The following is a 15,968-nucleotide window of genomic DNA, read 5'->3' as shown; positions in this document are numbered from 1 at the left end:
CCTATCCAGATTAAGAGAAATTGAAATAAAAATAATTCCTTTTCTATCTAAATTTATAATAGAATCAATTATGTTTTTAATAATGTTAGATACCTTCTTTTAATAATATTAGAGGCTTTACTTAATAATAAAGAAAAAGTAGAATAATAATCATCATATACCACATAACGTTTATTTGAACAATCATTATCACAACCATACTTACATGCATTAATTGCTCTTATAGAGGATAAAGCAGAACTCTAGAAGATATCAGTACTTCTTTCTCAAATTCATCACTGATTTTTAAGATAGAGGAAGTTGAACACTATAGACACTGAGGTCTTGAATGAAGAAGCTAGCTGGCCACTGCCAGTACTCCTAAGAATGTATTTAAACAGGAAATACCAAGACCACTGTCATTTTAATTATTGAGGAGGTTAATGCATCGAGTGCCATGGCAGTCACAGATCACCAATCTTAACTTCAATAGAAGGTTGAGGTGGTCCCAGCTGACTGCCTAAATGTTATGATAAAATGTTTATTCCTCACCATGGGGCCTCTTGGCAACAGGAATCAACACTTGTTTGACTCCACTGGCCCTCTACAACAGTTCTGCAAACTTGGCCCATCACAATCAATGCCCCCTCCCTGAATAATCAAAAATCCTCACTTGTATTTGTCCGACAATCTCTTGGGGCTCAATGTTTTAAAGAGATAGCAGAATTGGATAACAATTTGAATGATTGGATAAGTTCTGAATCTTGAGAGTGGAAAGAATGAGTAATATTATTGATGTAAGAAATTTTAGTTTGAAAATAGAAAATTTAAAAACAGTCCAATAAAAATTATCAGATGTTATCAACCAATCCTTTTTTTTTTAAATTTCTTTATTAATAAAAATGGTTCCAAGATAATGAATTTATAATCCACAATAAATGTTTTAGTGCGAAAAGCATAATAACCAAAAATTAAGGCAGTAGGAAATGATAATATAGACAGATTACCAAAAATATCACTGCACAGCCATATGACAAATAATTCAATTGACCACAAACCCTTACGAATTTAGTGCCAATAATTTAATGTAATAATTTCAATAAAATATTTAAATATTTGTTTCAAAAATTTAAATATGGAAAATTTATTAAAACTTAATTTCATAACAAAATCTTTACCCTTTGTAAGCATATATTGAGTGAATAATTAACAACATGAATCTATCCTAAATCAATTATATTATATTCAGAAAAAATGTAATAAAAAATAATGATTTGTTACATAATAATAAAAATGCTACACAAAAACTGCTTAGATAACATTACTTATTAATAAAAATTCATCAAAAGGTAATATCTTAAACCTTTACCTATACAGAAATTTTCATGCATACCTGTTTTTATAGCTATAGCTAATGTAAGGTATCACCTTCTTAAGCAATTGAAATCTGTTTATATAAAGTGTATAAGGCATAATAAAAAAAATATGCATCACATGGGAAGAATGGGATGTATAAATAAGAAATTTATTAAACCATACTTTTCTTTACATGAAAATTTCAAGTGTTATTTATTTAAAATCTATTTTGTCTTTTATAGGGAATAAACTTCAATTAAAATGAATTTATGAGAGATGATAAAAATAACAAAAAGTAGAAAATATATATCTCATTTGAAATCATACACTTCCAGTAAAGTATACTGTAACCATTTATCATCATAATCATTCCCATAGTACCACTCATCCAGCATGATGTGCTTTTTATACAGACTGGACCAAGCTCCAAAACTCAAAAAGTTCTTTTTCCCTCTCTCGATCCAGACTTCTTTGTAAAACATTTTCTTATTCCTTCCACCTAAGTGCGTTGGCGAATTCCCTAATAATGTCACTCATCAATGTTATATACATTTATGTGTATTCATAGTTTTTTTTTAACTTTCATGTTTAATTTCATTTTTTAATTTTCACAGATATTTTGTTATATTTTTATTAGGACTTTTAAAATATGTAAATAATTATTTATCATATGATGCATTCGGTTACAAAACATGGTAACTGAAATTTTGTATGAATTGACGTTAACGGCATTACTGGTGTTTTTAAGGCTGATTTCATAAATTGTATAAAGAATCTTAAGAATTTTTTTTTTTAAGAGAATAATGTTGGTATAAAGTCAGGGTAAAGTGACTCCTAGTTGAAAGTAAAAATTGTAATTAAAATAAACATTTTAACATGTAATAAGTTTTCATATTGACTGTTACAATGTTGTATGACCAAATGGCTCATTTAAGAGTATCAATAGTTTTAAATGTTATAAATAATTTCTACAATTCCTTGTAAATAAAAACACACATACCTATAAATTCCAAAAGGTTTTGTGGGCTTAATCTAACTTCTAACCCGACTATCTTCCAGAGAGCACTTTCCATACCCATTATAAAATTTAAATCATACTCAAATAACAAAGTTTAAATAAAAATATAATACATCAGTAATAGAAGTTATAATTAATAACATCGAAATATGAAAAAAAAATTGTCTGCCGAGATGATGAAGATAACCCCTTACATTGCCTCAATGAAAGGGCTCGGCAATAAATATCAGTTCCTGTACATTTAAACTCTCTTATGGGAAATCACTTATATTCTGTTAACCACCAAATTAGATATCAAACAGTTTATGAAAATTTAAGCAAGATATTAAAGTTTAAAACTAGTAATGACTACCCAGATATTCAAAGAATTTATTGAGAATTCCTAATATATTCCTAACAATACCAAGTCCCTGACATATTCCCAAATTTTCTAACTAGTAGACATCCAGATGTATGTAGTATTACAAGTATTGTATATAGAATTAGTTCCTTTTTATTTTTCATTCATTATGCAATTGATAATATTATTTTAAGCATTTATATTTCTGTAAATTACAAAATTGATATATGTTAAATTGATGAATAGGAATTATTTTAAGGTACATGGTACATACATGTACAGAATGCACTTAAAAGAAAACCATTCAATGGGTTACTTTGAAAAGTAAAAAAAAAAAAGGAAAGAAATGTAATGAAAAGAAAAAAAAAATTATGAAGTGTGTGAATGAGTTCTTTAACATAAATATAAAGTGAAAACCAGGAAAAATATGATTTAGAAAATGTTCACACTAAAACTAGAAATATCATTACAAAAAAAAAGGATGTAACACCAAAATAAAACGACTATATACTGATGGGTGAGGAAAAACCTTTATTAAAAAAATAATTTAGATTCAATATGTATAAAACAATGATCCTTAAAAATGAGTGGAATTTTTCACAAAATGAGTACTCTGTATAGACGGCCTCAAGTAAAATCTTCAAAAGGTTATAACAAAAACTTATTTCACAAGACAGATAAAAAATAATCAAATCTGCTTAACCTATATCTATCTATATATATATATACACAAACCTAGATATATATTTATAAAAAAATATCATTAAAACAAATTATGAAACAATTTTACAATATGATCAGTCATAAACTAAAACAAATATGGTACTATACAATAATGGTAGTAAACACACAAATAATATTAACCGATATCTAAAATTTTCCTCACCATCTTGGTCATAATCAACATCATTAGTAGCCGCTAATAGATTTTTTTCTTGTGAATCCAATTTTACACAACTATCTCTCCAAGTCTTGAAATTGTCAAGCATTTCATCTTCCAACTTATTAAGTTGTGAAATAGCTTCATGGAAGTTATAAAGATCAGCAGATATTTCATTTTCCTAAGTAAAAAAAAAGTTAGTTAGTTTTATGAGCAACTTTCACCCACTAAATTTTGATTTGACCATTTGTTGATGAAGGCGGCTAATATAAAATTAGCAATTTATTTATTTTTTCTCTGTAAACCTTTATAAATATTAACAAGATAGGTTACCTTTTAAGTCTTTTTTTTTTCTATTCTCTGTTTATTATTTAATTTTCTAATGAAGGATAAGGTCCTTTAAATTTTGCACATATATTCCCACATTTTTTTAATATTAAGACTGTATTGTTCATGTCCTTTATTCATATATTTTTAATAAAAATGTACTCTGTTAGCAATTGAAAGCTTATTTTCTTTATTATTTTATTTTATTTAATCTTTTAGCTATTTGGAGAGGATTTCAATACATAGGTCCTCCATACATAAAATTTTTATAAAATCGAACCACACCACTACTTTTTTCTAGAGAAGAGGTAGATAATAGGGGTATTCATAATGTTGTGTTAAATGTAAAAAGTTTTAACATGGTAAATATTACAAGTATAGGATTGTGAGCAGCCTAATTTAAAGTCAATGTTATATGTTAAATGCAGAGGAGCTCCTAGCGGATTTTCTGGGTAATTTGTTTTGTAACCTCGTAATCTTTACGAGATAATAAAACAGCTTTGTCACATCATCTACTTTCTACTTCAACTGTTCCTAGTTTCCTCTCCTACTTTTTTTTCCATTACATCATAATTATTGTTATTCATTGCTTAAATAGTTTTAAGAACTACCAAAACAATACTAAGACAATCAAAACACAAACTACGAGCAAGTAACCTAACACAACAAACAAAATGGTGACTAGTTCAGATAGAGTCTCTTGTGTGACATCATTCTCCATTTAACAGACCTAGTAACAGACTTTCAACTATGTTATATGTTATACCATTTTAAGATGTTAAAAGGAGGAAATATTTCTCCATTTAACATAACTTTTTCCATTTAATGCACTTTAACATGTTAACCTAAAGATTATGAATATCCCTAATACATTTAATTATGAAAAGCCCCTTGCCCCAACAAGCATGTTCATTGTATAGTCCATTCAAAGAAAGTTTGAAGAGGGAAATGGAAGAAACATAAGTTCTAACATTAGAACTATGTTTGAACTAGTTAGAAGGTAAGCATAATAAAAGTTCTTACTCCTACGAGGTTGGGAGAATGGAAGGAGAGACCTAGAAGTTTTTCTGTTCTTTGACATATATCACAAAAATTATTCCTTTTAACATAAAGACTATACTATACAGGAAGTACTGCATTGATTCCATTGAATTTTTCGCTTTTTCATTTATTTTCTAAAATGTTTGCGCGTTAATTTTGAGAAATAAAATTTCCTCATGTTTTTACCTTATACCACTAGCTAACTTTAAGGTTTTTCTTTTTGCAAAAAATCCATAAGAAAAGAAGTTGTAGTGCATTAAATCTCATTTTATAATAATAATATCATACTATTTTTGTCATTAACGATTCAAATGTTAGGAGTAAATTTCACTTTTACTCTGGGTAACTTCCAAGATTTAGTAGAAAAACATAACTTCAGTATTTTTCATTATTCCACTACTGCATGGCTTGTTTATAAGACAAAAACCTTTAGAGTTTGCTAGTGAAATAAGGTAAAAAAAACTTCATTTTTCAAAATTAGTGAATCTTGAATGTGAAGAATCAAACTTGTGGAACTTTTTATGATCTTAATTTTGTATAGGATAGAATTCCTTGATGCTAGGAAGTATAGCTTATATGATATACATTCAAAACCACAAAAAAGGGAACTTTTAGGAACTCTCAACATTCTCCAAACCTTCTAGTAATAAGGACTTTTAGTATGTTTACCTTCTAACAAGTCCAAACAAAGTTCTTCAGTCAATAATTGTGTTCTTTCCATTTCTCTCAGCACCCCATTATTGAACACTTTTTAAATGAACTATGTAAGCTTGAAAAGCACTCAATATATTTCTACACCACTTTTCTTCAAATGGTAAAAGAAAATCAATGCTATCCGTAAATTGAAGTTTACAGTTGCGCTATGCGACATATTCAACACTATTAAAATAACACTGTTCTATGAAACTTTTATTGTAGGGAATTAAAGTCTTTATGAGAAGTTAAAACAAGAAAATGGGACCAATGGCGTGGTTCAACAGTAACAACATTGATAACCAATGGCATCTATGGGTAAATTCTGATTTCATATCTACAGACCTGGCATAGCTTCCATATTTTCATGCTTATTTCTTGAAATATAACAGGGGAATCTCAAAAATATAACTCTTTAATTATAAAGAGAATAAAATAATGCGAAGTCATACATATATAATTGAATATAATAAAACTTACATTTAATGACCGTAACGCAGCTAAATCACTATCTTCACGGCTATCATTAACAGGAGAATTTTCTTGGCTGTAAGTAGATGGATCATTAGCTGCTAGTTCTTTTACTCTATCAGCATATCTTAAGGTATTTAATGAATGTTCGCATGAGCTCATTCCAGGGCTTATCATTGCAATCTAAAATAGATAATAAAATTAACTAACCAGAGAATAAAACTAAAATGAACTATATTTTACTTCATACTGCTAATTAATGATATTTACTTATCTGGATGTGTAAATAACAAAACAAAAATAGAACAAATTAAATTAAACAAATAAAAAGTTAGAACTTTTAAATACATATTACATGTATAAAAAGAAAATTAAGAGAAAGAATCATCCTATGAGTCAATGGTCTAGCCAGAGTATAAAGGTCACATTTTTTATGTGGTTCTGGCAAGAAATTATAACAGGATGTCTAACAAAGTAGCTTGAAGAAATCTTCTGACTATACAACATTTTCTAAATTTTCCCAGACCAAGCAAAATTTACTCTAGCCGATATTTGTTACATTATCAGACATTTATCAAATACTAATAATATTGTATAATCATAATTCAATGCTTTCATTTTTTGACTCATTAAAAGAACTTATCAAATGTAGATACAGTTTAAATTTGAATCAGGAATAGGACCTTTACATAAATTTATTTTTTCTTCTTCTTTAATAAATTTATTTTATTGGACACTGATATTAAATAATAGACATATTTACAATAACATCAAACAAATACCCATGATTGAACTAAACGTTACAAAACGTGTGTTTTTTTGTTTTTTGTGGAATCAACTTTAAAATTCAAAGTTCAAAACTCTATTTTTGAGGGTGTATTGTAACTAAATGGTAATAGCTATCAACAAATGAATTTTGTAATTTTTTCTCAAATTTTTGGTTTACTTTAGTCACTAAGGACTCTGACAGTCTTTAAACTTGAAATGCCTGTTAAAGTAAAAAAGATGTACAACTTTGGTTTTATGACGCTTTGTCGTATCTCCCCTATGTTATAATTATATGGAGATAGGTTTCTAGGTCTAGGGGAAATTTTCGGACTTTTTTACAGCCATTTCCATGGTACTGATCTTTTAAAGTTTCTACATTGAATTTCTAAGAAAAGTTGGTAAAAATTGTTCTTTTTACACTGTTGATTATGAATGTATTCCTGGACTGAACTTATAATGTTAGACACTCATCCAAGACATAATTCAAAATTTTTTAATTAATTACAGAAAAAAAGTTTCAGTAGGGTCCATAGTTTAAAAGTTATAGGCCAGAAACTGAAAAAAAGTCTTAAAATATGGGGTTTCTCTCCCTCCACTGCCCTGGCCAACAATAAAAGCAGATGGCTATAATATACAATAACAAAGTGTAGTACATGAACAGGAGAAGTGGAGGAACAGGTAGGTTTATAGATTTAACAACTCTGGGCTGGCATTCACCTGCAGCCACTATCCTTCTTTTTAATTTACCTGATTATAGAGGAGGTTGAGAGAGAAAAGAAATACAAGTTATTCTCCGTAATCCAAACTAATAGCTGACGAAGTATGTTTGGATTAAAAACTATTTGTGCATACGACTTTATTAAGTGGGTACAAAAATTTATACTTTATTTAAAGTAGTTAAATTCAAATAGAAATCAATTATTTCAAAAAAAGTTATTTTTTATTTATTAATTTCTTAACAACTAGACTACCTTCATATATTTTAATAATTAAACTAATACATCTAGAATGTCAATGGTTTAGTATATCATGCTTGTCTTCGGAACCATACTGTAAAATAGTATTATATTATTATATTATAATGAGGTGTAGATAGTTGACCATAGATTAATGATTGGAGAAGTTTGTCGGGGGGTGCGGTCAGCAAAGAACAACATAAATAAACAAAACCATATTTATTTATTTTATGCCGACGTTTCGACCTGAGTTTCAGGTCTTCATCAGGGGTTATGGCGTAGAAGGTAGGCCTGCAATTGGATGAAGACCTGAAACTCAGGTCAAAACGTCGGCATAAAATAAATAAATATGGTTTTGTTTATTTATGTTGTTCTTTGCTGACCGCACCCCCCGACAAACTTCTCCAACTATTATATCATATTTAGAATTATAATAACACATACAATTTATCTGTTATTCATTGACTGCAGTGATTGAAACTAAATACTACATCTTCATGCTTTAGTGTCATTCTATTTTTATAAAATAAGGTGATGGATCCTTAAAAAATGAACATGGGAAGAGTGTGCATGCATGCACGGTTATGAGCAAAAAACATTCCTACAAATTAGACAAGGTATGTGGGTGTTTTTCACTATAAATTCTCTCTGTCTCTTCTTTCCTTATCTAAATGATTTTTTCAATAGCTCAATATGAAAGAGTCTTATAGATGAAAATGGTCAAGAAAAAAAACCAACAAATAATTAGAAGGTCAGTGACCCCTTTCAATGTTCTTGAAGAACCCAGGCGGTCTTTTAGGTAGCTGATTTGGAATTACTGATTTTTCAATTCAAAAGGATAATCATAATAAACTTAATTGAAAATTATTACATGGAAATTGTAGAGGTATTTAACATGATATATTTAGACATTCAAAATGGCGGATTGAGAAAACTATAACAGATGTGGGCTGATGTCCTCAGCCAACTGATGCTACTTTGGCCTAAAAAAAAATAGCTGAACAGGTTATGGAAGCAAGGAAGCATATTTACTAGACTACTCCTATTGTAGGCCTGTGTGGATGATGTAGACTTTGTGGGACAGTCCCTTCAAGCCATGCCAAGGCTTTTCTTGCATTAGAGAACACAGCCAGAAAACTTGGATTAGAAGCCAAAAACCAAGAACATGATAGGTTCCTAAACCAGGTAAGACATCAAGCATTGGACCTCTTAACTTCGAAAAGGTTCTGAAGTTTATTCACCTGGGTTCTGTGGTCACTCAGGATAATAGTTCCGGCGTCCTCAGCCAACTGATGCTACTTTGGCCTCAGAAAACAGCTGAACAGGTTAATACTTTCTAGGAAGATCAAGCTCCATCTCTAAAGCTTTAGTACAGAATTGCAGATGGAGAAATGCTAAAAATGCTGTTCACACAGCCAATTCATGGAACAAGGAGAGGGAGATCAAAGCTGAGACAGTTAAATGGTGTGGAGGAAGATGCTGACAATATCTTAGCTTAGGATGACAATATCATAGCTAAGTTAGGAAATGGATAGCGGCAGCATAAAAATGTGATGTCTAGAGGAAGTGGTTGGAGCAGGTAAAGACCTGTAACCGGGTTGAACAGCCGTAAAAAAATAATTAAAATAAAAAAAGAATTTGAATATGAAATCAGAATTAAGAAATGAATAATACCAAGATTGAATTTGAATATGAAATCAAAATTCTGAAATTAATAATACCAATGAACGGGAAACACAGAAACATCCATTAGAAAAAATGAGGGCAATTTATCCTTTTCAGTTTGTATGTGATCAAAGGGTGGTAGAAAATATTGTAAATTACTAAAAAAAACATACACAGATTACTTTACTTGCATTTTAATAGTTAAGTGAATTCAATGTTTTTTTATTTAAATGAATGTACAAAATAGCATTTTTTTTTTTCTAAAAAACCAATCATAATTATTAAAAATATATATTTTTATACATATGAAATTGCTCAATATGAATGATGCATTCCTTATGTCTAGAGTTAAAGACAATATAGTAAATAGAATATACTAATTTAAAAAAATATTCACCAATGAAGGATATGAAAAAATAACTACAACTTTCATTATAGATATCAAGATACTTTGAGGTATTGAGTTAACTAATGAGTCTGTTTACTCAGCCAATAGAAAGAAATGATTGATACATGTAAAAACAAAAGCATTTACCATGTCCAACATAATTTTCAGTTAAGTTATAATAAAATTGTAGTAAATACATATTAAAGTTAAATATTTTAATGTAATTATATATTAATTTTATTAATATAAAATAATATTATATATTAAAGTAATATAAAAAGCTGGAGCTTTTATGAAAAACAATTTATGTTTAAAAAATACAAACCATGCAAGTCTTAGTATTGTCTCCAATAAATGAATCTCTCAGAACTTGAGTTAGTTTACTAGCTCGAAATGGTAAATGAGCTCCCTTTCGGCCAAGGGCTCTAATACATTCCTTCAGAGCTAGGAGAGACTTGTTGATTTCTGCTCCTTCCATCCCTAAAAATTAAAATAAATCAAAAAGTAAACCCAAAAACAAAAGCTAGCAACAGAATACATATTTAAAAAAATTATTAATTTTAAACAAATAACTTAATAAAACATAATTCATACATAAAATAAGAGATGGGCATAATCGTAACCAATGATTACATTATAACAGAAAATAAAACTTAATCATTGTGGCTAGTTTATACGAGATACTATCACACTGTGAATCTAGCTAAAATGAGGCATGGTTATAAATGTACTGGATTGCAGCACACATGAAAACTAATCCCCTGAAATACCTCAGATATCTTTTACTTTTTTGGCTAAAAAAATGGTCAATTTGTATAAGATTTTCATTATTAAATTTATATTATCAAGCATGAAATGCTCATAAAGAACTATTGGGGGTTTCATTGCTCAGTTTGGTCACAAAAATAAATAACGTAGAATTTCGAGATTTTACAAAAATATATTCACTGACATGAATATGAAAATGATTTATGTTATATTTAATGGTTTCAATGATTTCAAATAAACTCATAAGGAAGCCTTGTAGAGGTCAATGCTCTACTTTAACTAGTTAGTAACCAGAAGGATAATCATTTTGATACAATGGTTTATTTCTGTACAGAGGGGGATTTTGAGAGTTATAAATCTTCAGAAACGGTAATAATACTTTAGTTACATATTATTTATTTTAGTAAATCACAATACTAACACAATAGTGTTTTTAATATTAAATGAAAACTTACGAGTAAGTCGATCTGCAGATGATGTATCAGCACCTCTTTCATTTCCAGCTAAGTCAATTAATGAAAATTTTCCATGGATATAATGTGATCCAGGAACTCTAAGAGTTATTTGAAACACAGCATGTGAACGTGATGAATTGGAATTCGCTGAAGTTTGACCAGATGTTCTAATCAACAAAAAAAGAATTTCTCAATTCTTTAATAGTTATAATAAATTTCATTATGATGAAATGATCAAAACAGCTTATTTTAGTTTACATAAAAGAACTTTGAAATGCAAACTGATGAACAAAGCAGCTAAGATGACAAACATTTTCTAATAAATACAATGCTGATGATAAAAATTATTAATTTAGATGATAGATAATAGAAGTGATGGCCAAATATATTCTCACCAATTTCGAGAGATGAATCTTGACACTCCCACTTTAGTAAGAATGAGGTGCAAACCTCTGGGTAGGGGTTAGAAAAAAAACAGTAGACTCAATTTCCAAACTAGTTCCCCCACCAGTTACAAGCATTGATAAAAAATAATATAATGGTAAACAATACCCAAATATAACTCCCTATTATATTGAAGAGGATAAATGAGTGCCACAGATGACATTTCATTATACTATACAATTACATAAATTGGAAGAATTAAAGTTATTTGTTTCAATATGATCTAAATATTGCAGATATACCAAGCAGAAACTTGAACAAAACTTTACAAAAATGTATTGGGATTTTAGTCCTTGAATGATGAATGATAAATTAACTTTGGTCACTAGGACTCAGTGTAATATTACATTATGTAACTCTTCATCAGACAAATGTTATATAATTGCCATCTTATAAGTTTTACCAGTGAAATTCAAAATACAGATCATCTCTAAAAATATTTGCTAACAAATACATGAACAACCCAAAAATACAATTAATTTCATGAAAAAATAACCAATCCATAAAATTTATTACAAGGTTGACCAGAATAAAATAATAATACTAAAGGAGAAAATGGTTAGAGTGATAGTCAATCAAATAAGAAATAGTATGAACTAATTCAATGATTGCTGATACTTTGGCTCACTTTGTAGGCCTTCTTCTAGGTTATAAAGATAAGACCCCAAAAAGATGAGTATGATATGAATAAATGTTCTGGTGTACAAATCACATAAATTTCACTTCACACCCTACTGTGAGTATAAATTAATTTCTGTTTAATTATGGGGTTCTAAAACTTACATGAACCTAACACTTCCTCTATATATTTCATATATAGGTAAGTGAAAGTAAAAACTGACCATTATCATAACAACTAAGGATACACAAAAATATTTCTTTATTAGTTCAGTTGATTTATGAATTTTTTATAACTCTTCATTACTTCATACAACTTTATCACTACTTCTATAGCTCTACTACTAATAAAGTTACACTTTATTACAACTCATATTTCCATAAATTCAATTCCAACTAAGGAAATTTGTTTTTCTTTATCCATTGTTTATTACTACAAACAATGAGAGATTGTTAATTATTTCAAATAAACAAAGACATAAAGTAATTTTAAAAATTCGTAATTTAATCCCTGTCAATCTATTTCAATGAGGATAAGACTTAACTGGTATTCTATAAGACTATATAATCGTACATCGATATAATCAGTTTAATGAAAATTTAAGAGCTATTATTTAAAAAAATGTATCCAATTAATATCAAGTAGCACTTCCGGTAAGTTGATTACAGCAAAAAGTTGCTGTTAAATCCTTGGTATATATCTATTTTTGATAGATAATATCAGTTTCATACAAATTTTTATTTTTTAACTATGCTGACCATATAAATATAGACAGACACACAGATAATCATGAAATACTAGGCTATTTGGGCTCAGGGTACCTTAAATCATGTAAATTTGTTGAAAATTTTCTGAACAGTAGTGGAGTTCACCTGACAACCATGGAACATCTGGGAGCAGCCTGGTTGAATTCGCAGTCCACCGATTGGGCTAAAAGGCTTATTTCCTTATAATTATTTTTGTCTACAAAGGCCATACTATATATTTATAAAAAAATTATACATCTGCCACCAATCCTCTCACTTTTGACCATTTTGTAAGGATTGCATCAGTGGGCATTTATTTATGCCCAATGTGGTCTTCAAAGTGTAAATGATCTTGATTTCAGTCCATCAAGAAGTCCAGACATTGTTTCTATTATATTTCATCACCCATATTTTTGTTTCACTATCTAAAGCAAAAATTAACTATCAACTCACTTTTCTAGATCTCTTTATCGAAATATCCACCTGAAAGGTATATTACACCAACCTATTCAATTAGACTATTCAATTATTTTCTCTAACATCCTCACCATCAGATAAATAATACAGCAAAAGATTGTATCCACCATTGCCTTGTCAAATCAGATCCCTATTACCCTAAAATTAATGTCACAATGTCCTAAAAAGACCTAACTTTCTTATAACTTCTTCCTTAAAATCATACTAAAACTTATCGATAATAATAAAAACATAAAAATAACTGTCCTTCCATGCCTAAAATTGACAATAACTTTTCTACACAGATCCCTTCCTTATATTCCCATCCTATTGGTTCACAGTTCAATATAATTCTTTTACTTTCAAAATTTGCGAATACCAACAATAAATTATTCATTGAACTATGTAAACACATAAAGTAGAATTATAACCAAAAGGATATTGATTAATCATTATAAACCATTATATTTTTTATTATTAATTTTAAAACTTGAAGTATTAATTGACATATTAGTCAAAAATATAGTGTAGGTAATAAACTAAATTAATATTACCTTGCTTGGTTACCCTTCTGAATCAAAGCAAGAACTTGTTCAACACTAGTGACAACCCTCTCAGTTAAACCTACGACCTGTACCTGCTGTTTTCCATCTTCTAAAACACGGAGTTTGGCTTTGTCAGCTAATAGATCAAACACCTGCAAACATAAATGTATAAATTAACACTTTAATTAACAACTGAAATTATACCTTACTTCTACAAGGTATGTATTAGGAGAAGTCAAATAACAAGCTTATAAGTGATGAATAGTTGTGCAAAAATTGTCTAATAAGATATTTTTTATTTTTATGTTTATGTTTAATATTGTAGATAATTTAATTGTTTTTTTACACAATTTGGAATATTCTGAGATATATAATGTATATAAACATATACTATAACTTAGTTGGATTACAATATTTTCCCTGCCTATTCTGAAAGCAGTGAGAAAAATAAAAATTATATAAAACATAAATATAGAGTACACTGAGAGTCTAAGATTTAGTAAGTTGTCAGTAGTCTTCAAATTACATGAGGCTTTTATATTTTTTATTCTGGAAGCCAATTGCTGTCTTTTCTATACTATGTTTGTTTTCATAGTTTATAATAAAAACATAAAATTATTATTCAACAAGATAAAATAGTAGTAACCTAAAAATGAACCAAGCAGTCTCTCATACTTAATTGTGAGCCAATCATCTTTGAATAAATATTTACTGATTGTCACACATATTGAGCAATAAATATAAAGAAAACTATCACACACAAACTATACAAAATTGAATCAAGAATCAGATTTACATAATCCGATATTTTCAGTAATAAGTCAGGGTCATAGGTCTCATTTTCTGAATCCCCCACTTGCCGCATACACCGGAAGACCCCAAAGACGCCACAACTGCGATGCCCCCAGATATTATCTATCATGGCTAGTAAGATAGAATCTGAACTGCCCCTACAATCATGCCAGAGCTGATGACTAGCTGGCGAGCCGGTATTTCTAGACACCAGGTAAAGATTTAAAGTATATTCCATTTTCACCCACTGCTCAACCTGGACAAGGGAAGCAACTAGAAGGTGCAGTAGTGACCGGGACAGCGATAGCGAAACTTCCAACACTCCACACAGATAAGCCATAATTTCTCAATGAATGAGACCCAAAGATTTGCTATTATATCATATCAAAGTAATCATTAAAACTAACACACCAACACGATCTTCCCTGTCCTCCCCTCCCCCATGGACTAATACTTGATTTAAGAAAATATAAATCAGCGTTGGTATGAAGGCAAAATGTCTTATAATTTAAACTCTCGTTCCACACTAATCTAAAAAAATTTAAACATACATTCAGAATTTCTGTAGTAAGGCACGAGCAGGATCTGATATAAAGAACAAGCAAGCCAAAAAAAATACATGGTAGACACAAATTATACCTGACTGATAAGATTAGGGTAGAGGGAATAATGCTCAAGAAAGCAGAGTAACCTAAAAATACCTCTTTAATAATTTCAAAAAAATACCAACTTACTGTTAAAAAACTAAATGAGTGTTGAATGAATAACTAACAAGTAATGTCACACAGATAAGTAAGTGCTGAAAAAATCTAACAGGCACTAAGGAAAAACAAATTTTATAGAATAAAACATGTCCAAAGAAGCCAGTAGTCAGCATTTTTTTAAAATATTGGCAAGGAATTTGAGATACTGAAGAGAATAATTTTCATATCGTAAAAACCACTGAAGCCTTCAATGGCACATTGACACTATTCTAAAAATGTGTGGCAAAAAAGTTAGAGATTTAAATTAACCTATGTTTGTTTTAATACATAGCTTGACATTTGTATCAATAAAAACATTGGGATATTAATAAAAGAATAATTTCCTTACAACTGCAAATATTAATTAAAAACTTGGATTAATCATAGATCTAAATGTAATAACAACAAATTTACATAATAAAATATTAGATCGCCAAAAAATATATACAAACAATCTTTTATTGAAGGTAAGAAAAAGATTACTCTCTCTCTCTCTCTCTCTCTCTCTCTCTCTATAT

The 15,968-nt window shown here is 29.1% G+C and overlaps 1 protein-coding gene across 2 annotated transcripts in view; it reads right to left on the bottom strand.

Moving 5' to 3' along the window:
• Nucleotides 1-15,968, bottom strand: part of LOC106679674 (kinesin-like protein KIF2A) — an 85,054-nt gene that overhangs the window by 2,292 nt on the left and 66,794 nt on the right. For both annotated transcript variants that reach the window (XM_014418960.2, XM_014418961.2), the window contains 5 exons: nt 13,925-14,067; nt 11,106-11,272; nt 10,208-10,362; nt 6,115-6,288; nt 3,580-3,754 (listed from right to left, as the gene is read on the bottom strand). In XM_014418960.2, coding sequence (XP_014274446.1) covers nt 3,580-3,754; nt 6,115-6,288; nt 10,208-10,362; nt 11,106-11,272; nt 13,925-14,067 — 814 coding nt within the window. The remainder of the gene's footprint in view (nt 1-3,579; nt 3,755-6,114; nt 6,289-10,207; nt 10,363-11,105; nt 11,273-13,924; nt 14,068-15,968) is intronic.

The sequence above is a fragment of the Halyomorpha halys genome, unplaced genomic scaffold, assembly GCF_000696795.3.
Source record: "Halyomorpha halys isolate HHAL.00 unplaced genomic scaffold, Hhal_1.1 Scaffold214.1, whole genome shotgun sequence".
In the NCBI taxonomy this organism is placed as follows: domain Eukaryota; kingdom Metazoa; phylum Arthropoda; class Insecta; order Hemiptera; family Pentatomidae; genus Halyomorpha; species Halyomorpha halys.
This window is presented reverse-complemented; position numbering and strand designations above follow the sequence as displayed.